The sequence below is a fragment of the Arvicola amphibius genome, chromosome 7, assembly GCF_903992535.2.
Source record: "Arvicola amphibius chromosome 7, mArvAmp1.2, whole genome shotgun sequence".
In the NCBI taxonomy this organism is placed as follows: Eukaryota; Metazoa; Chordata; class Mammalia; order Rodentia; family Cricetidae; genus Arvicola; species Arvicola amphibius.
The window spans coordinates 20,728,413-20,750,124 of NC_052053.1; the positions used below are offsets into that span (position 1 = coordinate 20,728,413).

The following is a 21,712-nucleotide window of genomic DNA, read 5'->3' on the forward strand; positions in this document are numbered from 1 at the left end:
CCTTGCAGAACATTTTTATTCAGGACTAATCCTATTCTTGTTTTTAATGTTTCATCACTTAAACATACTTGATACTGAAGTTTAACAAACTGAAAAGCACCCAAATGAAAACATTACCAAATAAAATGATGATTATTAATATCTTAACAATGACTTTGGTACGATAATGTCCTGCAACTGTGTTACCTATTTAGCTTGTCTGCAGTAAATCTAGTCAAACCACTGGGCTTGTTTGCGTGTGTGTGTGTGTGTGTGTGTGTGTGTGTGTGTGAGTGTGTGTGTGTGTGTGTGTGTGTTTGTGTGTCTTCTATTTTCCCCACAACTATTTAATTTTGCGGATACTTTTGTCCAGGTGAAACCATATCATTTCAGATGGAGATAGCTTGTTGGTTGAAAGTCAAGTTTTGATTGAATACCACTCATCCCATGCCACTGCCTCTTAAGATTACTAAAACCTCTAACCAAAAAGCTATTTGTAATCGATACCCACAGACACTGAAAGAAAATCACTGTTCTCCAGTGGAGTGTCACTGGGATATCTCAACTACACTCTAGGGTGGGCCTCATGCACAGGGGTAGTTGAACACAGAACAAATTCTGTAGTTTTTGTTGTTGGCGTTGGGAAGTTTTTGTTTTATTTTGGTTTTTAAAATCTTACTTGTTCGTTACTTGTTCATTTTAATTTTGTGATCTTTTTTTGAAAGGGAAAGAGAATATCAAGTTGGGTGGTAGAGAGGATCTGAGGAAAACATCCTCAAAATACATTGTATGAAAAAATTAACAAAATTTTTTAATAAATTTAAGAAAAAAACGTCCAGTACGGAGTAATAAAGATAGCTGTGGTTAAAGCAAGTTGGGAATTCATGGTGAGAGCTTTTATAAAACATCCCCTTTCTCCATGTTTCATTGCATCAGTGATGCATAAAAATACAAAATGACAGCTCAAGTGGCTTTCCAATAATAGAGAGACATGCAACTGGATTTGCATCTTGCAATTTTTTATGCTATTGCATGCCTTAACTGTATTCCATAGAGAAAAGTTAGGCTTTTTTTTTTTCTGTACCTTAGGCAGTTACAGTGTATTGTAACTTAGGCAGGGTTACAATGTCAGTCAAATGTTATACCCTCATTAACTTGATACATAATTGTAAACCAGATGAAGAATGGCTTCTGCCTGGTTACCTTAACTATATCCTTACCCCTCCATTATATCCTTGATCTCTCATGTGCATGGTGTTCATGTATTGACCTCTGGCTGCCGGAAGTCATAATCTTCTTCTTCCAGGAGCGCCACATACTCCTATCAAACGTTTGTCTCAGTGTTAAGTATTGTTCCCTGTGACATAATAAATTCAGTCAAGATAAAGTGCATGGCAGGTTTTCACAGGTGTCCAGGTGTGAAGGAGAAGGGAAGATAGAACAGACAGACAAATGTGAGGCCCAAGGGACAGAGATTTAAGCCAAAAGGAAATGGGGTCTTTCTGAATAGCTTCAAATTGGTCTTAGGAGTAGATATTGCTAGGCTGTCCCACAGAACCAGTCCTGATTGTCAAGTAGTGAAACTTTCAGCACGGCAGCTTAGGATTCTCTAGGGCATAATGTGTTCTCATTGAAAAGTTACAAGAGCTCCACAATGCAATTCACATAGCTGAAGCTTGCAGAAGGACTCTAAACATCAAAGTAAGATTTTTTTTTTGGCCAATAGAATATCTGAAATTTCCCCATGGGTGGAGAACTTTGCATGTTTAAGGCACACTGCCCAGCATACGATCTGTTTTTCAGTTTAGCTTGAGATCAGATGTTCCTTTCCTTTTCTGATTTCAAGTCAGATCCCTAGGGAGATTGTCAAATGGCATCTTATTTTCAAAAATTTGAAATTCATATGCATTCACAGAGATGGGGGTTGTGAATGAGGATGTGGAAGAGCACATATTAAACTTGAGCCCAATTATAGAAACTCAGAGCTGGAAGGCACGCCGGCGACCATCTTAGTCTGGTGTGTGCAAATTTTACAGTCTCAAGGGTTAAATGACTGGAGCTTTATTTGGGGTCTGCCCAGGAACCAGCAATGCAGTTTGTAAAAGCCATTGTCATCTCTCCGTGTCTCACAGTGGCCTTCTATAAAACAGAGGGACTCTGTTAGATGCTGTCTAGATGGCCCAGTCTGTGGGTGTGTTAGTCACCGTGAAGCTCTAAAAACAGACAAGTTAGGTGGCTTTTAAACCAATGGGAAGATGGCAGTCACCGTGCATGGCTAATATACCTGAATCCCATGTACTCCTCCTTTGTACTTGTAGAAGTGGGGATATTTCTTACAGATGTCCTTAATTTTAATGGTTTGTTTACTTATTCTGTTTAAGCAGATTTTTTAAAATATTGAATGCCAAGAATTGTGTTTTTATATATTTGTTTTTCTTTCTTTCTAGGGAATTTGTGAGAGGCTATGAGCTCCCTCGTCCAATTCAGTATCTATGCTGGTCGCCTGTTGGGAGTAAATTAGTAAGTGTTTAGATTATAGAAGTGTTTAATCATTTAAATAAAAGAGGAGCCATTTTATTTTGGCCTTTGTTAAATTTCCCTGCCTAAAAGGAAAAAAAAAAGATACATCATGACTATTTCAGTGGCTAAAAACGGGAAGAGTTTGGATAAATTGAAACCCGTTTGAGAATTCCGCAAAATCCAAAGCTCATGGATAGACTTCTTTAAATATCGCACTCAAAAACTTTATCCTTACACTCAGCCAGAATGCGTTGTGCCAGAAAACGCAGGAAAAATATGGTTTTCACAAGTTTCCCAGACTAGCTTCAGACAACATGAAATTTTGTCCAATCTCTTATTTAAGGACTCTAAATAAAGATTAGATCTGGCTAGCTATTAATATTCAGGGATTTGTTTGAGTGCCTGTCAATATGCACAATTATGTATTGGTTAATAAAATAATTATTTGCAGTAGAAATTATTTTATTTGATGAAGGTTTTTAAAATCATAAAATGTTAATGTAGATTACATTTTTAACCTGTTAGATTATTTTAGTTGTGATCCTTTTGCATTTGAATTACCAGCCCTTTAAAGACAAATTAGGTAAATAATTAAATAAAAATTTTTACTGTTTTTGTTAGAGAATTTTCACTTATTCACTAATTTTCTACCATATCTAGGCATATGTCTATCAAAACAATATTTATTTGAAACAAAGACCAGGAGATCCACCTTTTCAAATAACTTACACTGGAAGAGAAAATAAAATATTTAATGGAATCCCAGACTGGGTTTATGAAGGTAAGTTATATTTCTTTTCTACTGCTGCTGTTTCAGGCTTAAAGCTGAAAATGTTCTCATATATTTAGTAGGAATTAGTAGAATGGAATCTTGTTCTTATGAGTGGCTGTTCTTCTGAAAACTGTTAATAGGTTGTGAGTATTATTCTCACCTTAAAGAATAAGATCTTGTTATCAGGGACCAGTGGAATCGATATTTTTGAATGTTACAATAAAGTACATAATACTTATATTCTAAAAAGTATATGGCCCTCAGTTACTTAGTTAATGTGCTATCCCATTTTTATTTGGCTTAAGGAAGAACTCTCTCTTCCCTCCAAGGTAAACAGTATGAAATTTATCAGGAAAAAATGTTTTTAGTTTTTTATATTGACATCCTCTTAAATTTGTTCCATATTCTGAGACATGTAGTACACATGCCTTAATTGGATTTTAAGAGGTCTTCTAATCTATTATTTCTTCCCTTTCTTTAAAAAGATACATGTATATGTGTATTTTTACAAAACACACACGCGCGCGCGCCCACACACACACACACACACACACACATACACACACACACACTAACCCTGGCTTTAAAAACTTCTTAGGAATGAAACTCAACCTCCACTGGCAATGTCATTTGGCAGTGAAACTACAGTCTGCTTTGTCTACTTTAGGCATTGCCTACTTACTAGACAGCCTTGTCTACCTAAGTCTGTAGCTTAGCCTATTAGGGCCACTTTAAGTTATTTTTTTAATTGCCCGAAAGGGAAAATTAATTATTATCAATGTGTTTATTATTTATTTTAAATGTTGCGTTTGTCATTAGCAGCAGTTACTAACAAGACTAATTGACGTCTGATGTGGAATAAAGTTTAAACTGTTCCTCTTAATTCACAGTATTTTTTTAATAGCCAAAGTCTGGCATATGTTACATCCACATTAAAAACATGATTTAAGTCAATAAATATTTGTCTAGAAGTACTGACAATGATTTTAAGAATAAGCTGTCGTAAATTATCTGTAAATACTTATTTTTCAGAGGAAATGCTTGCTGCAAGATATGCTCTCTGGTGGTCTCCAAATGGAAAATTTTTGGCATATGCAGAATTTAACGATTCGGACATACCAATTATTGCCTATTCCTATTACGGTGATGGACAGTATCCTAGAACGATAAATATTCCATACCCAAAGGTATGCTGGATACTTTTCATAGAGGCCTTCATCCCCTTGATATCAGAATGAGCAATCATTACCATGAATAGAGGTGGGATCAACACATTTGCAAAGTTACTTGGCCTCGTCACTGGAGAGCAAACACTGTACTGTGCTCTATTGTTTATGTGGACATCTGTTGCTCTGGACATCTGGCTATGCTGGAAGAAGTAGTCTTTGAAAAAAATCCATTGCAGAATCTTTGAAAAAAAAACATATGGTCTAGATCATGGAGGAAAAACAAGCTTAACTTAGTTATTTATATATATATATATATATATATATATATATATATATATATATATATATATTCGTTCTATGTTCCAAATTCAGGATAAAGTTCTGTTTCACAATTCCTTCTTGAATTCTCATGTAAACGCCAACCCAAAAGGGAAATTCAAATGTTGAAATTGAAGACTTGGTCAGGTAGCACCAGGCAGATGATTAGATCTTTTGTAGAGAGGTCAGTGAAGTCTGTGAGCCTATGTGTCTTCTTTAAGCTCATTAATGAAGGTAAATACCATGCACACTTTTTATTCAGTTCCAAGACTGGAGGAGGACCTGAATGTGCAGCAGAATGGCCAAGGGACAGGGAAGGAGCATTGTTACCTATTTTAAATTTAGACAAATGCATGAGAGCAAAAACTCAGGGAATGAACTTATCTCTCGCAAGAGAATTAGACATTTTTTTTAGAATGTGACTTTTTTATACATAGCTCCTACTGCTTTTACTTGCCAAACCCTAATCATGAATTACTCCAGTGGGTCCCTACATGTGACAGCATGGATGTGGTGGCATTTGCAAAAGTGGCTTTTGAAACAAGCCAAAGACAACCCAGAGAGAGAAGTCGAATTATAATGTTCCTGTTAAAAGCCATTTAAGAAAAGGGAGGATATAGGAAATGTGTGTTGAGATAGGAGTCCCCTCAAGGACTGTGTAAAAAAATTAAAAGTTGGAGTTGCTTGGAAGTGAAAACCCTGATACTTAAGAATTCAAAATTGAAAGAACTGGGGTGTTCTGGAGAAGCAGTGTGAGCAAGACGAGGTGAAGACATTCAGATTGGAGGAGTGGAAGCCACTTATCTGGAAGTGTGGACCTAAGTCCTCATGTTTCTTTACAAACTAGAGGCACTAAAACCTTTAGTGCTGGATGCAGAGATTTGAAAATTCCAAAGAACTGAAGAAATCTCAAAAAAGATAAAACAGCCTTTAAATGAATGATTCTCAACCTGTGGGTCACGACCCACTTGGAGTCAAGCAACCCTTTCAGAGGGGTTGCCCAAGACCAGGAGAACATAGATATGTACATTATGATTCATAACAGTGGAAAACATATAGTTATGAAGTAGCAATGGAAATAGTTTTACAGTTGGCAGCCACCGAAGCATGAGGAACTATATTAAAGGATCACAGGATTAGGAAGGTTGAGAACCACACTTTAGATGAAGGCAGAAAGTATTGAGTTATTGAATACTGTGCTCCCAAACTTTGCGGATTCAAATTTTATTTTAACTGCAAGATTCTTTCTGAAGCAAAATAACATCAATTTAAAGAGACTGTCTAGGCATGTGGCATATAACGTCATGTAAATTATAGGAAAAGAATAGCACAATACTCACAAACTAAGGAAAAGGGTAAAAGCCCACGGGCACTTTACTTGTTAGTGTGATTTCCCCTATGTTTTGGGAAGGAAGCAATGGTAGTATGTTGTGAGGCAGCTGGGGAGATTAGCAATCTGGTCATTTAATCCTTGGCAAAAGCAAAAAAAAAAAAAAAAGTTAAGTTTCATATAGTTCTGCTTTCTTTTCTCTATCCCTGCCCTTCAGAACCCATGGGTATATTATTCATTATCATCTGAAAAATAATAAAGCATAGCTGTCTCAAAAATCAGGACAGAGTACAGGTGGCAGACGTACACTTGGTATCCCCAATGATTTCTCCTGTAAATCGAGTCCTTCATCAAACACAGGAAATACCTTTGACTCCCCTTTGTTACAACATTGGTATTGCCTTTCAAGCACAATAGAAATGAAGTTCCTGGCCTCTATGCAGAATATTTCCAACTGTATTACTCATAACTTTATTCACTTACTAAAATATACCTAGAATCATGAGATGTTTTAAAAATATTGGTGGAAAGTAAAAATGGTATTAGCTTGTAAAATTTCCATTTTCTTGCTAGGCTGGAGCTAAGAATCCCGTTGTCCGTATCTTTATTGTTGATACTAACTACCCGCACCATGTGGGCCCCATAGAAGTACCAGTTCCAGAAATGATAGCCTCAAGGTCAGTGATCTCAGATCCCTCTCTCTTTCTGTTTTGTTTGTTTTACTTTTCAAAACAGGGTTTATCTGTGTAGTCTTGGCTTGCCTGGAACTTGCTCTGTAGAACAGGCTGAACTCAAACTCACAGAGATCCACCTGTCCCTGCCTCCTGCAGTTGGGATAAAGGAGAGAGCTACCACCGGACCCTGTCTCTCATTTTGAACCAAATTCTAACCCATTGAACTTCCTATATCATAGCTTAGACTTTTTTTCTATTGAGTTAAAAATGCGCATGCCAGAAGCAGAAAATTAACATGCAAGATGCTTGCAAATTAAAAGTCATGAATAAATTTCTTAAACTAGTTTTTAAAATACCCTCTTGCCCATTTAAAAGACTCATTTAAAGGTGACCATGGTGATGAATCAAAAGTTTTCTGGGGTTTTCCTCAGAGGTAGAAATGTAAAGTTGGGACCAACTTGCAGATTGAAAAGTTTATCATGACTTCAGCATGACTCCACTAATGTCTGATCTAGTTCCCTCAACTGAGGTCTCTGGATCTATGAGCATCATGGGGATATTATGAACCAGATAGTCAGCTGGGTAGTGGTGGCAAATGCCTTGTATCCCAGCACTTGGGAGGCAGAACCAGGCAGATTTCTGTGAGTTCAGGGCGAGCCTGGTCTACAAGAGCTAGCAGGACAGACTCCAAAGCTACAGAGAAATCCTGTCTCACACAAACAAACAATGTCTCTAAGTGCCTTACCTGCCTAGCACACCTACCTACATAGCTTAAGTCTTCTCCAGCTACACCAAGGGGAATCAGAGTTAAACTCAACCTGATAAATGGAAACTTGAATAGGTGTTTATATTTTAAAATATTATTCTCCTTTAGTGCTAAAAGTAATTGTACATGAGTCAAGAAACATTCTACACATTCTTGGCCCATATTTACATATTTAAATCAGTACATTATTTTTTATAGAGAAACACAGAACTACATGGCTAAATAATTTCACTGTGGTAGGATATTATGAGATCTGGATTTAAGCCCCAAGTCCCTTCTAGCTCTATTAAAAATCAAAATGTTCTGCAATTCTAGATATAAATGTTAATTCATAGACAAGTATAACCATCACAGCCATTCACTGGCACTTATATTATAAGCAACATCAATGCTATTTACATCATCTGATTATTATGTTAACCCAAATTTCACCTCTTAACCATGGTGACAGCTAAAGGTGCCTTCTACCATGAACCCCACCTGGAAGCAAAGATGGTCTTTACACTATATTTACTCCTTCTGCACCAACTAAAAAGTGAAAAAAATGAGATTATGGGTACATAATAGAAAATCTAACACTTTGTGCCATAGATAGATAGATAGATAGATAGATAGATAATAGATATAGATGATAGATAGATAGATACATACATACATACATACATACATACATAGATGACAGATAGATAGATAGATGATAGATGATAGATAGATAGATAGATAGATAGATAGATGATAGATAGATAGATAGATAGATAGATAGATGATAGATAGATAGATAGATAGATAGATAGATAGATAGATAGATAATAGATAGATAGATAGATAGATAGATAGATAGATAGATAGATAGCTTTGCCCTTACATCTTAACTTTTTCTGCCAAAAATGAGGAGAAAGCTCAAGTATGAAATAATTTGCTTAGATGAAGAAGGTCTTATTTAATCTAATATTCTTCTCTGAGAAAGTTTTCTTTACCTACTAAATATAATATAAATATAAACCCTATAAAACAACTATCATTTAGAAAAATAAATGAAGTTATAATTTAAAAGTGGTAATGGGTTATCTGTTTTGGTTTGTTGGCAGTGACTATTATTTCAGTTGGCTCACGTGGGTGACTGACGAACGAATATGTTTGCAGTGGCTAAAGAGAGTGCAGAATGTCTCGGTCCTGTCTATATGTGACTTCAGGGAAGATTGGCACTCATGGGACTGTCCAAAGGTAAAGTGTATTAAAACCACTGGCAACTATTTCCAAAGATGGAAACACAACAGGAACTTCCTATTTATAGGCCACAGTTTGTACTGTGTAGGACATGGATCATAATAATAATAATAATAATAATAATAATCACTGCTTATTGTTCTTTAGAACAATGTGCCACGACTTCACAGCAACCCCAGCATCCTGATCTTTAGAACAATGTGCCACGACTTCACAGCAACCCCAGCATCCTAACTACATAGCACAGCAGCTGTTTTAGTTAAACATTTGAGTCTAGAAAAATACTAAATGAGACAATGTGACGTTAGGATGGTGGTTCTCCCATTTGAGATGGTCAGGTCAGCAGTAGACAGAAGCAAAACAAAGAAGATGAGACATAAAATGAATGGGTATATTATGGAAATGAAATTAAATGTGCTCTATCTTGTCAAACATTGAAAAAAAATTACAAAAGGGATTCAAATTTTGCCTATTTTTTAAATCAAAGGTGGGTGCCTGTTATTAGGACATGATCGATTAGATCATTATGCACCCTTTGCGGCTGCCCAGTTATCTTTGGAGAGCGCCCTCTACTGTACTAATGCAAAGGTGGGGAGCTTGAAAGTAAGATACAAATTTACTGTTGAGCTTCAATTAACTGCTCAAATTCAAACATTAACTTCTGAACTTAAAGAGTCAAAGTCATTAAAATATACCCTCTTTAAGTACTCATTTTAAAGACTAAGAAATTTAATTTTTTCTTTAAATAAAAAATTTCTAGAGAGTTCTAATTATGAAGAAATATTTCATTAAACGAAACATGGAATAAACTTATTTTATGAAGTTAAAGTCGAGATCAATCAAAGTAAGCCATTAAATTCTATCTAGGAATTAGAACATTTTCTTTCATAAGGAGAATATTTTATTTTGTTTGGAAAAAGAGCAGGGCTCTACTAGTCAACATTACTTAAGATAAAATTATTTTTAAGTCATTAATTTGTCAGAAAGCCTTTACTAACTTAAGAAAACTTTCTAGACATGGAGTTTATCTCATTTATGTCTTTATAAACAAAGCAAAAAGTTTTAAGTAGTATCATTGGCAAAACCTGATCTTAATTAAACTAGTTAATTGGAACACACTGATCTGATTGACTGGCTCTGGTTGGATATATTGTCAACACTCCTTGAATCTAAGCATTATGAACTCTGATTTAATGTTATTAGCTTGGAAACTATAAACACAGACCAATAATAATGGATTAATTTGGAATCTGAAATTATAATTTATCAAAATATGAGACAATTTTAATTTAATCAACAGGACATATAAAATGTCCCCACAATAAGGAACAGAGGGTCCTGAAAAATAACCTTTATATTTAGAAAAGTAATTGTATTTGGAATAAGTGGCTGAATTAACTCATAATTTTCCAACAGTGACACTAATGACAAATGTATTTGTGTTTTGAAAATCAGTAATATTTGTGGGTAGTCAGTCTATGTTGTATTAATGTTGCCAGACATGAAAGAGGTAAAGAGGCTGGAAGCAGTTATTTATACTATAACAATATTGGTGAAATTAAGACATTTATAGCTTGCTGGGCAGTGGTGGTGCATACTTTTAATCCTAACATTTGGGAAGCAAAGGCAATCAGATTTCTGAGGCCTGCCTGGTCTACAGATGGAGTTTCAGAACAGCCAGGGTTATACAAGGAAACATTTCATCAAGAGAAAAAGGAAGGAAGGAAGGAAGGAAGGAAGGGAGGGAGGGAGGGAGGGAGGGAGGGAGGGAGGGAGGGAGAGAGGGAGGGAGGGAGAGAGGGAGGGGGGAGGGAGGGAGGGAGGGAGGAGAGAGAGAGAGAGAGGAGAGAGAGAGAGAGAGAGAGAGAGAGAGAGAGAGAAGAAATGGAGGGAGGGAAGGAAGAAAAAGAAATTTATAGTTTAATGAACAACCATCTTATATTTTAGTCTTGTGTCTCTAAGAATAGACTAAAATAATTTTAACTACATGACTAATAATACTCAAAATATTTTTTTTACAATCTCGCTTTTGTTTTTATCTGTGAGGCACTAGCTACTACCATAGGAGATAATCAAAATCTTCTCTTAGGACTGTTTTTGTCTTCTTGCCTTGTTGGAAGAGTATGCATTCTCAATCAGTGTCCACCTTTCTAGCTCCCAGCTTTTCTGAGATGCCTATAGTTTGTGTGTATGCATGTATGCATGTGTGCATGTGCGTGTTCGTGTGTGTGTGTGTGTGTGTGTGTGTGCAGGGGTAAGGCCTCATAGGCTTTTCCCCAACTGCTTTGACATGTCCATTGCTGTCATCCTGTTGAGCTCAAGTTTGGTCAGTCAGGCTTACCACTTACGTAGAAACTTCATTCTCTACATAATACATCTCCAAGGCAGGCCAACAGCACTGCTGTAGGAAGAAATTCCAATGATGAAGTGGCTTAATACTTTATACAAATACTTTATACTTAATATGAATTTATGGTTTGTTTATATAACCAAGAGCAAGGCCAAGAAAGTAAGATGTGGTATGAAGTGGGTCCTCTGCTCCATCACATAGTCCAGAAGCCCAGCTGATGGCAATTCTGTTATCTTAATGTGTGACTCAAAGTTATTAACATTCATCTGGAGCAAGGAGAAGAGGATGGGGGGTCTGCATGTCTGCATGGGATGTTTATATGGGAAGGGCTGCAAACAGCCTGTTTCCCTTTTCTGTTCACACGCTGTTTCTAGTCCTTAACACATAACTACATTCCACTAGAAGGGAAGCTGGGAAATGTGGCTCAGCTACAGAAAAACACTTCTCCCCCGAAGCGTAACCAATTATCCTGCTGGTTCTTTCACAACTGCCCGCTTAAATCCCTCCAGGTAATCTTTATTCATACCTTAAACATAGACATTTCCAGAACTATTTGCCAATAACTCAAAAATGATTTCTGATGGTCTGAACGTTCTATATCTCCTGTACTCTATCCCCAGGACTGTACCCTTGATCTGGGTCTTTAGCATATTTCTTATACATTCACATTCTAGGTGGCACCTTGGCCTCATTCCACCATACCCACTACCAAATCCACATCGTCTCTCTTGTTTACAATTTTATTTCCCATATTTGGCAAGTGATATCCTTCAAAGAATTTAGCCACAGACATGCAAAATTCCTTGATGGCTTACAGGTTTCTTTGAGTTCTTGCTAATGTCTGTGTCTTCCTTGCTTCCAAATTTACTGTGGCCACTTTCCTGTCCATCCACTACAGTTACTACAGTATCTATACATATTAATTCCACTCAGAATGTTTTTTTATTTGTCTAAAAGTAGTGATACTTCTGCACTTTGCTAAAACCTAAAAGTACAAATGTTTCGGTTTCTAGTTACCCCAGAAGAGAAAAAAGAATACAACCAACCTTGACTTTACTGTGGTATTCCTTTTTCTCCCTAACATACCATGTGCTTGGCTTGTGCTGAACTTCCAGACATGCGCAATAAGTCCAATACCTGCCTCATGGAAGAGTTAAGGGGAAAAAATTCCAAGATTAGGCCCAGCGCTAATTTGTCCATACACGTTTAGCAGTGCTGTTCTGTAATATTTAATAAAGTCTCCTGAACTGCAGGCTGAGCAGTAGGACATGCTACACACTGACCGGGCATCTTGACTGTTCAAAGTGTCCATATTATGCTTTTGAAAAAACTGTTCTTATGTTTAATAGCATCTCTTGCTTTTGTCTTTTAGACCCGGGAGCATATAGAAGAAAGCAGAACAGGATGGGCTGGTGGAGTATGAGCTTCTTTGTTTTCCTTTATTTTAATGGTACCCAACTCACTGAACTGAGTTTTACAGCAAGTATGTGTTCCACCTTGTATGTTATGGTTAGGCACCAAACAGGAAAGTGTGTTTTATTATAATTTATGGTTACTTGTGCCTGGAAGCTTTTGATGGAGCTATTCAGTGATATATGAGGTCCACTTAGTGTAAAAAATAATCAAGTTTTAAGGGAGAACAAGCGAATGTTGTCTGGATGCTGCTTCACGTCACAGTGGTTGCTGCTTCACGTCACAGTGGTTGCATTCGGCAGGCGTTTGTATTGGGGTGACTGCTCTGTTGTGATCAGATGTGGTGTACAAGAAGGGAACCCTGAATATTAATTTTTATCTTTGGAAATTTATTTAGTAGTGAAACTTCTCAATTTCAGAAGAGGAACTGCCAAAAAAATTTTGTGGTGTTAACTTTGGGGAATAATTTCCCATCCTCTGAAGATACCTGCTTTATTGAATAGCTTTCGTTGACCTATAATCAAACTAGTAGCAATGAAATTATCCTGAGAAAACCTAAGTATGTTACATGATTCACACAGTCATTTAGGTAATTTGTGTGTGTGTGTGTGTGTGTGTGTGTGTGTGTGTGTAGTAGTAGTAGTAGTAGTAGTAGTAGTAGTACTTGTGATCAACAAAAGCCGTATGTACTAAGCAAGTGTCCTACCATACACTACATTCCCAGTCCTTATTAATGAATATTTATTGGGTCTTTAGAGAAATTTCAAAGGGTAGTCATACTAGTAGTATACCATAAATGGTTCGTTATAAAAAGTGGTCTGTTTAGAATTCATCCCAGATATTTAAACTGCAAAGAAGTTAATTAGAAATATTTTTTCCTGTAAATATACAGAATAAAAGAACCTAAATTTTTGTTCTTTACATTTAGAAAATAAGCTCTGAAATCATAATAACAAAACTATCACCAACTAATTAAAAAATGCTCCACATATCTTGGGCCCATTGCTAAAACCTCTTGATCCAAAACAAAGCATGAATTTTGTGTTTGTTCTCTGGAAACCTGTACTTTGAACTAATTGTTAACTCAGTTTAAGCATCATCTTTTGCCATTTAGGGAGGATGGCATTATACAGCACTGTGACGAGTAAACTTGCTTTTTAGGTGGGACATTTTAAGTGGCTTTGCACTTCACACAGAGATAAGCAATTTATCAGAAAAATCTAAGCGTGGCAAAGAAACTAGAGCAGGACCTTGTTAAAGCTGAGGTCAGTGCAGATGAACATCTTATCTAGGGTCCAGGTGTGACTTGCAGCAAGAAGCACTTAACTCAGACTGCATTATGGCCCTAGCCCTGCCAGCACGATAGCGGAAATATTTCACACCCTCTTTACGTCCCCTAAGTTACCTGCTCATCGGAAGCAACTGTCTTCCACATGTGCAATGAAAGGCAGGAGATAACAGACTTAGCCTAGCAGAAAGATTCTTCCTGTTTGCCTGGTTCTAATATCCCAAAGCAAAACAGTCTGGCCTGCTAATTTTTTATTTTCACTACAAATGAAATTGTAAGCTTTATTCAGAATGCAATCTTTCTAAAAGTTTCTTAAGTAGCTCACTAGGTATGGGGGGGGGGTGTATAACTTTTCACTATGTAACATGAAAATGCCCTGTGACTTGGGTTCCATTTTAGTGACTAAGACAATGCAGAACCAATTGTCTCTCTCTGTGCAGGGCACAAGGGAGTCATTGTAAAGAGGATTCTTGTAAGTAGTTCTGCCATACATAGTTGAGGGCGAAACTCTCTGAAATGAAAGAACGTTTTTCAAGTCCTATACCGGTGCAGTACATGCACCAAATTGCCAATTAATTTTCTAGCCCCTAACCTCTTGATTCATTTAATGTAATTTGTCTCAAGATGCAAAATCCTACAGAGTAGGTCCTACAATGAAGGATGCTTATGAATATATAAACAGAAAACAGTCTCACATTACTCAATTTTCCGTTCTGTTCCAAATCTATTTAAAGACAAATCAGACATTTACATTTAGCAGAATTAACTTGAGCCAAGACTTATTCATTGATCAGGTAGCCTCCAGGATATAGAACTTTTTTCTATGTCTCTCTATGTTGCCTTTTGTCCTAACCCTCATTAGGACTGTGGACCTTGGATCTAGGGCTAACACTAATCGAGTAGGACCACATCTTCCATTATTTTTTTATCATAATTACAGCTATAAAGTTTCCATCCAGATGGAAATGAATTTAGAGGAGCATTATTCACCTAGTAGACATATAAGAGATACATTACAATTTAATGGCACATTATCAGAATATAAGAGAAATAATTTTATCAAAAGATTGCATCCAAATGTGATCATTCAGTAAGCCATAATGATTCTTCCTACTATCCCTTTCTTCAGAAATTGATCTCAGAAAAAAAAATTATAGAAAAGGACAAATGTTTGTAGCTAGAAGATACTGGTGTGTGGTTGGAGTTTATTGTTTTCCTTGGGTGTAAAATAGCTGAACACCTTTGCCTACTGTTCCATGGACTTAAACCAGATAAAGAGACTAGGTTTCAAGGTATTCTTACATGCATGCTATAGACGAGCTCTGCTCTCATGAGACTTTTCTCAGAAAAGTATCATCCTTTCAGAGGAGGACAATAGCCATAAATGTAGGGCAAATAAAATTTTTACAATGGTAGACACATGACACTCTTGGTAGAGCAAATCAAAATTTTACAAGGGGAGAAACATGGCACTATTGATGGAAATTTAGTATGAGACATTTGCAGAATTTCAGTTGTCTGTTCTGAGGAGGTTAAGTTACCATTACTTCTGTCCCAAGACACTTGAATGTTTGATAGTTCCAATGCAATTAGATGGCTCCCAACAGGGTATGCTGAGTTCTTCAAACTCAGATCATAAGGTCATTCTGTCTCTTGAGTGGGAGCTAAAGTCTCTCTACTCTCTACTTGTGCTTCGTGATTTCTCTCAAGTGTGCTGGGCCTGCCCGACTACTAAAATCTTTGGCTGCTAGACCACAATATCAGACTGTTTCAAATGCCTTCGTTAAATTGTTGACATTAGGAACTTAGCATCAGACAGATCAAAAATTAAATGTACTGTAAGTTTTAGTGAGAATTATACTTTGCTCAAATGCCTCATTTTAAAGTCTGGTTTGATTAAGTACCAACGCTCGTTTGCCATTCATTTACCTCAATTTCAAACCTCACCTTAGAACAGGAATTTGTTAGACAGTGTAATGCTAGGGGTTTTTTTTGGGGGGGTAGGGGGTATGCAGTGGCAAACAAGCACCAGTTGGCACATGCAAGTGCCTATTAGATCCCTGGAAAAGCTGTCATCTGAAAACCTGGAATTTCAGATATGAGTGACAGGTGATAAAAGGGGCCAGGCCCTAGGATCCTTAGCCATATACGGCTTAAAAAAAAAAATCTGTGGCTTTAGTTTGTCCTTTTGAATATAACCTCTGTTCGTTTCTTTCAGTTCTTTGTTTCAACACCAGCTTTTAGCCACGATGCCATTTCGTACTACAAAATATTTAGTGACAAGGATGGTTACAAACATATTCACTATATCAAAGACACTGTGGTACGTTCCTTCCAAGATTTAGCTCCTCAAAGATCATTCATTTGAGGTTGCTCAAGTAACGCTCAACTTCACACAACATAATGTTTGTCTTTTTATAGGAAAATGCTATTCAAATTACAAGTGGCAAGTGGGAGGCCATATATATATTCAGAGTGACACAGGATTCACTGTAAGTATTTCACGCAGGCACGATGCACCATTCAGATTTTAATTGGCATCAAACAATGGGTGTACAAATGATGGACTGTACTGTCTACTCAGCTAACCGAAAGAGCATTCTGTTGCTCTCTGGTTACGTTCAAACAGCTATGATTCCAATAAAAGTGCACATTCTTTAATAACTAGTCAGCAAGATTTCTTTCAGGGGAGAATTTTATTAGGTACTTTTATAAAAAGTATAAAAATTCTTAGATAACAATTGGTTCTAAAGGCTAATTTTATTCTGCAAGCCTTAAACCAATGAACATGCTTCAAAACCCCATAGAAGTTAGCCCAGAGATATGGAGACATTTTTAGTGATTTGGTGTTATCTGGGTTTCATGATATCTGTAACAGCCATCAGGTATTGGAGGATTACTGTCTGCCAGAGACTGGGGGAGGTCAGGATGAGTGCCCCAGGTGATGAGATGAGAAATCAGATCCTCAGAGCAGGTAATTGACTTGGCTAAAGGCCATTTAATTGGTGGAAGGTGAGACTTCAGAACTAAGGTTTATGAATCCAAGACTGTTGCGGTTAACCTCAGTAGGGAATTCTTTAGGTTCTTTCTTTTCTGTTCATTCTACACACGGTCTTACATAACTATCTTGGAATACTCATCTGTGATGCATTTAACTAATCAGAAGTCCCTGCTTTTTGCCCCCTCAGTGTTAATGCTGTGTAAATTAGGGATGTTCCCCCACTACTCATAATCTGGCTGCCATTAAATGGAACTTGGGGAGCAAAGGAAGAGAATTATTAGTCTGTTCTTACCATATAGAAAGGGTTAGGAACTTAGAGCCATTCTATGAAATTATTTGAACAGGAGTCAAAAGAATTTGGTCCTTACACAAAACAGCCATAAAAGGGACTAGAGTCAGAAAAGTGATGAGATAAAAATGAACGGGAGATAGATTTCACACAAAATACGTTTGGGAAATGGGAAAAGAAAACCCTAAAGGCTTGAAGATCCTGCACTGGTTATAATGATGGCCGGGATGACCGAGGCTTGAGCTGCTCTGACGACAATGAACTGTGGACTAGAAACACAAAGACATGCCTCCTTTTCTGTGTGTCCTTGACATGAGGCCTGACACAGTGAGGGATCAGTTCATCTTTCTTAAGTGAATGACAGGAAAGGGTAAATATTTAGGGAAGATGGGGTGGAATAATTATTATTGACTGTGAGGGAAAGGAGAGAGGCAACTGGGAAAGCAGGCTGGGCTGCAGTGTTGGAGGGGAAGGCAATCCTGGAAACTTTGACAGCCTGGGAAAGCGACGTACCACGGGGAGGGGAGTGAGCAGCTAGTTCACACACTGTTTGAAAGGGTGTGGGACAGGCAGGTGACGGTGATGGCCAGAGGGTGGTGACTTTAGTGCAGACATAAATAAACCAGACGGATGCAGATTTTGAATACGAATTTCATATGAGAAATGCGTTGTGTTTTGTTGTCTCTTTCTTCTTTAAGGAATTTTTTTTTTTAATGACACTGAGGATTCCTGAACCGCTAAGCTCTCCTGAGACTTAAAACAAATCTTGTTTATTCTAAACTTTTCACACTCTATTATGCTTTTCTTGAGGGGAAAAAAAAAGACAGCTACCTTGAGATATTCCAATAAATTCACAGAGGAATGGAAGTCATGTCACCAAACTGGATTTTCCACTTCATAGCTATATTAAGACAGAACTGAGCCTGCACCTGGGTGTTAGGTAGAAAGTTTGTCCTCCTGTGGTTTCTTCTGCAGCTTCGTGAATAAACATGGCCTGTGATAGGTGCATACCATCCAGCTCAGGCGAGTTTCCTGACATCCAGTGTAGAACAGAATCAAAATGTATTCTCTGTCATGAGCAAAGTAAATAATTTAGTTCTGAGAAACCAGTAAACATGCATAATGGAAAAAGAAAAGTATAATATTAGTCTAAATAAGTAATTTTTCATGTCTCATACCTAATGAATCAGAATAAGATATTTTGGTCATAAAAAGGGTACTCCGCTCAGTCTTACCTTTCTCTGACGATCTGTAAACTACAGTAAATGCCCCAAACTCAAATTATAGCAGTGATTCCTATACAGTTTAACAGTTTCATTAAATGAATGGGATTTTTGCCAAAGTTACTAAGATTGGTGGCAACACTTTTATCATTTAATAATCAATGCTTACTATTTCCTAAATTCATTGCAGGTTTTATTCTAGCAATGAATTTGAAGGTTACCCTGGAAGAAGAAACATCTACAGGTAATTTGGGCCAATCCAAAATAGTACTGATACGTAAATACAGAGACGCATAGATATTTGAGTGAAATCGAATCACAACCCTAAGTAGATAAAGCATGCTTCTTGGAGTGTGAAATGCAATAAAATTCACTTGTAAGTTAAGGTAAATAATCCAGAAAATGACATGCATGGTATTAAGATAAGCCATATGCTTCCAAAATAGGAACCAACTTAAAATGCTTTCTTTTGAAAAGAACAATACAGGAAATTCTAACGATGGTATAAATACGAAATACTTTTGCATAGTAGCACATAGTTCAGAAACTTGGAGCTAATTCGGGACTTTTATTTACTAATGTGCATTTATTGAGCCCTTGCTATGTGCCATACTCTTTTTACTCTTGTCATGTAGTCGGCACTCTGGCTCACTTTGTCATAGCCAGCTCCATCCCTATATCAGTCAACCCAATTGTACTAGGTGGAATAGTAACCAAAAGACTCTTTCCTGCCTATAAGGATAGTAACAGTGGTTAGCATTGCGGGTGCTCTACTATGAACCAGCTATCTTCTTAACCGATTTGCACCTGTAATTGCATTGAATTTTAACAACTTTTAGGAAGTAGAAAAAAAATTGTTGGAGTTAAGATTTGAACATGCGTATGCTGTCCTCTGAGCCCTTACTGTTAACTCCCTTCCTTCCATTTCCAAGATCACACAAAAATTCAAGCATGGAATCTGTAAGAGGAAAAACAAAAGACAAAAAAAAAAAAAAAAACCCTCTTATTCATAGTCCTCTTTCACACCTGGATACACATTTACCTTTCAGTTGGGAATCCTCCTTCTCTGGAAACAACCATGTCTCTAAACCCCCACTGTCATGCTCAAGGCAATCTCAGGGAGAAGGAAGAGAAAGACTTGGGAGGTGGCAGAGCTCGCCCTGGCAGCCAGAATGGGCTCTGACACAGCCTGACCCTTGGCAGAACACCATCGAGTATCCCCAAGAAGGGATTCTGATGAAGTATTTGATGAGAAGTTCAGAAATCTATTATTTACTGAAACTAATGACTCCATTCCAGAACCACAGTGTGGGGACGTGGAGGAAGGAAAGCTGCAGCTTAATCTGTGAGGGATGGAAGGACAATGTCTTCAGATAAAGGGCCCAAAAGCCCGCATGTCCCATTGAAAGGATGAAAAGTTCAGGAGGCAAATAGAAAGTGGCTTCTTATTTCCACATTACTAAAGTCCCCTTTCAGACACAGGAAAGACTAAAGACCCCTTCTTGGTAATGCTCCCAGGTTCCTTTGGATGTTTTGATGTGGAGTAAAAAGAGAGGAGGTGCGGGGTGGGAGATCTCCAACTACTTCATAAGCAATTAATGGCTCTGAGAAACCACTACCCCACTCCCATCGCAAGTGTTCTACAGCTCTCCCACTTTGGGAAAACCACAGAGGGCTTCTCCCTCAAATCCTGTGCCTCTTCAGGCAAAAATGGATCAAAAATCAAGCTACATCAAAACACTGCGATTCCCCTCTACTTTAAATGATATTGGCAACAGAAAAATAGAGTGGGTTTGATGTCAATATGTAAATTAGTCACTTTACATGGAGTAGTACATTTTGATAAATACAATCTCAAAATTTTCAGCTTAGCTTTATTTTCATTTCCTTCTAGAATTAGCATTGGAAACTCTCCTCCGAGCAAGAAGTGTGTTACTTGCCATCTAAGGAAAGAAAGGTGCCAATATTACACAGCAAGTTTCAGCTATGACGCCAAGTACTATGCACTCGTCTGCTATGGTAGGTGACGGACCTAACATAAGCATCGCCATGCCCACCGCCATTGTCATCATCCTTGTCACGCCATCTGATTGCGTGAAGCTTTTCATCTTTTGAGAACCTGTTATATACATGGATCTTATTGAATGCCTAAGGCTTGGGGAATGAACAGCATAGGAAAGTATTATCCTTGCTTGTTTGTGTTCGAAGAAACTGAGTAACCAGGTAAGGTGCGTAGCTCTGTTGGGGAATCGTCAGGGCTGAAGCAAGAGTTGGCTGCCTCTCATCTTCTCGCTCTTAGACGCCAGGTTCCACATCACTATGATGTCGCTTGCAGACACCATCTACCAGATAGGTACAGAAGGAGAAATGTCAAAACAGAAGTGGTTTTTTCTGATAGTGTGGTTGTTCTGCTTGGGTCTCATTTGTGGGAAAAATATCAAAGAACAATAACCCAGAAACCTGAGATCTGTACAGTGAAGACAAATTGTCCTTCCAATTCTAGTATCAAATGAGGACAGAAAATAGATCTTTGTCATTCTTTCCTTCCTCTCAAAAGTTGGAAGATAGTTGAGTAATTCATTCAAATATTAACAAATGAACCACTGTAGCACAACACAGAAAGCATTTCTTAGCTGTTTAGACCACGGTTACATTTTACAAATCATTTTCTGTCTAGATAAGTTGATTTTATTCACATGTTATCTTGAATAAATAACAAGAAATACAAGTTAAGATAACACTATAAACCAACGGAATCGATGACTACTGAGGGTTTAGTAGAATCTCTAATTCTATAATTGCTGCATTGTCACACTAGCTAATGCTAGTTTAGGGGAGTGGGTAGCACACTTGGCAGGAAATTCAACAAAGTGCGCGCCTTCTTCCTATTCCTGAAACCAATTACTCCTGTGCAGGTAGGTGACTTAGAGAACAAAGGAACCTTTCATCAATTGACATCTCTACTCAGCTGCAGAGGCCTCCTGTGGGTTTCCTGTATAATGAACAAGAATTAATGATATGCCACGTCCCTTAATCCAACAACCTACCCCTAGAACCCGAGCCACCGCTCATTTGACTATGTAGACATGAATAACCATTTTAACCCGAATGCTCCCTTCAAGATGTCACAAGATGTCAGTTTGAAATAACACTTCCATAAAATGTTTGGTCAGTGGCATCTTTGAAATGTCAAGAGATTGTTGTTCATGGCCATATGTGCTGATTGTGATGATGGCATTTAAAGGTAAACATTAAATGTCCCTCTCAAGTTATATGCAACATTTCCCAACCCAAACGCTATATTTATGTAACATGTATCAAAAGCTTACATGTCAGGCACACAGCATTCTTGAACTAAGGATGCTGGAGCATCTGTTTATATATCTCTCTCTC

The 21,712-nt window shown here is 37.5% G+C and overlaps 1 protein-coding gene across 1 annotated transcript in view; it reads left to right on the forward strand.

Annotated features, from left to right (window-relative positions):
- Positions 1-21,712, forward strand: part of LOC119819083 (fibroblast activation protein alpha) — a 68,253-nt gene that overhangs the window by 19,548 nt on the left and 26,993 nt on the right. The window contains exons 7-16 of the mRNA XM_038337090.1: positions 2,427-2,499; positions 3,160-3,280; positions 4,304-4,458; positions 6,662-6,765; positions 8,617-8,752; positions 12,478-12,522; positions 16,025-16,129; positions 16,228-16,298; positions 18,510-18,563; positions 20,214-20,338. Coding sequence (XP_038193018.1) covers positions 2,427-2,499; positions 3,160-3,280; positions 4,304-4,458; positions 6,662-6,765; positions 8,617-8,752; positions 12,478-12,522; positions 16,025-16,129; positions 16,228-16,298; positions 18,510-18,563; positions 20,214-20,338 — 989 coding nt within the window. The remainder of the gene's footprint in view (positions 1-2,426; positions 2,500-3,159; positions 3,281-4,303; positions 4,459-6,661; positions 6,766-8,616; positions 8,753-12,477; positions 12,523-16,024; positions 16,130-16,227; positions 16,299-18,509; positions 18,564-20,213; positions 20,339-21,712) is intronic.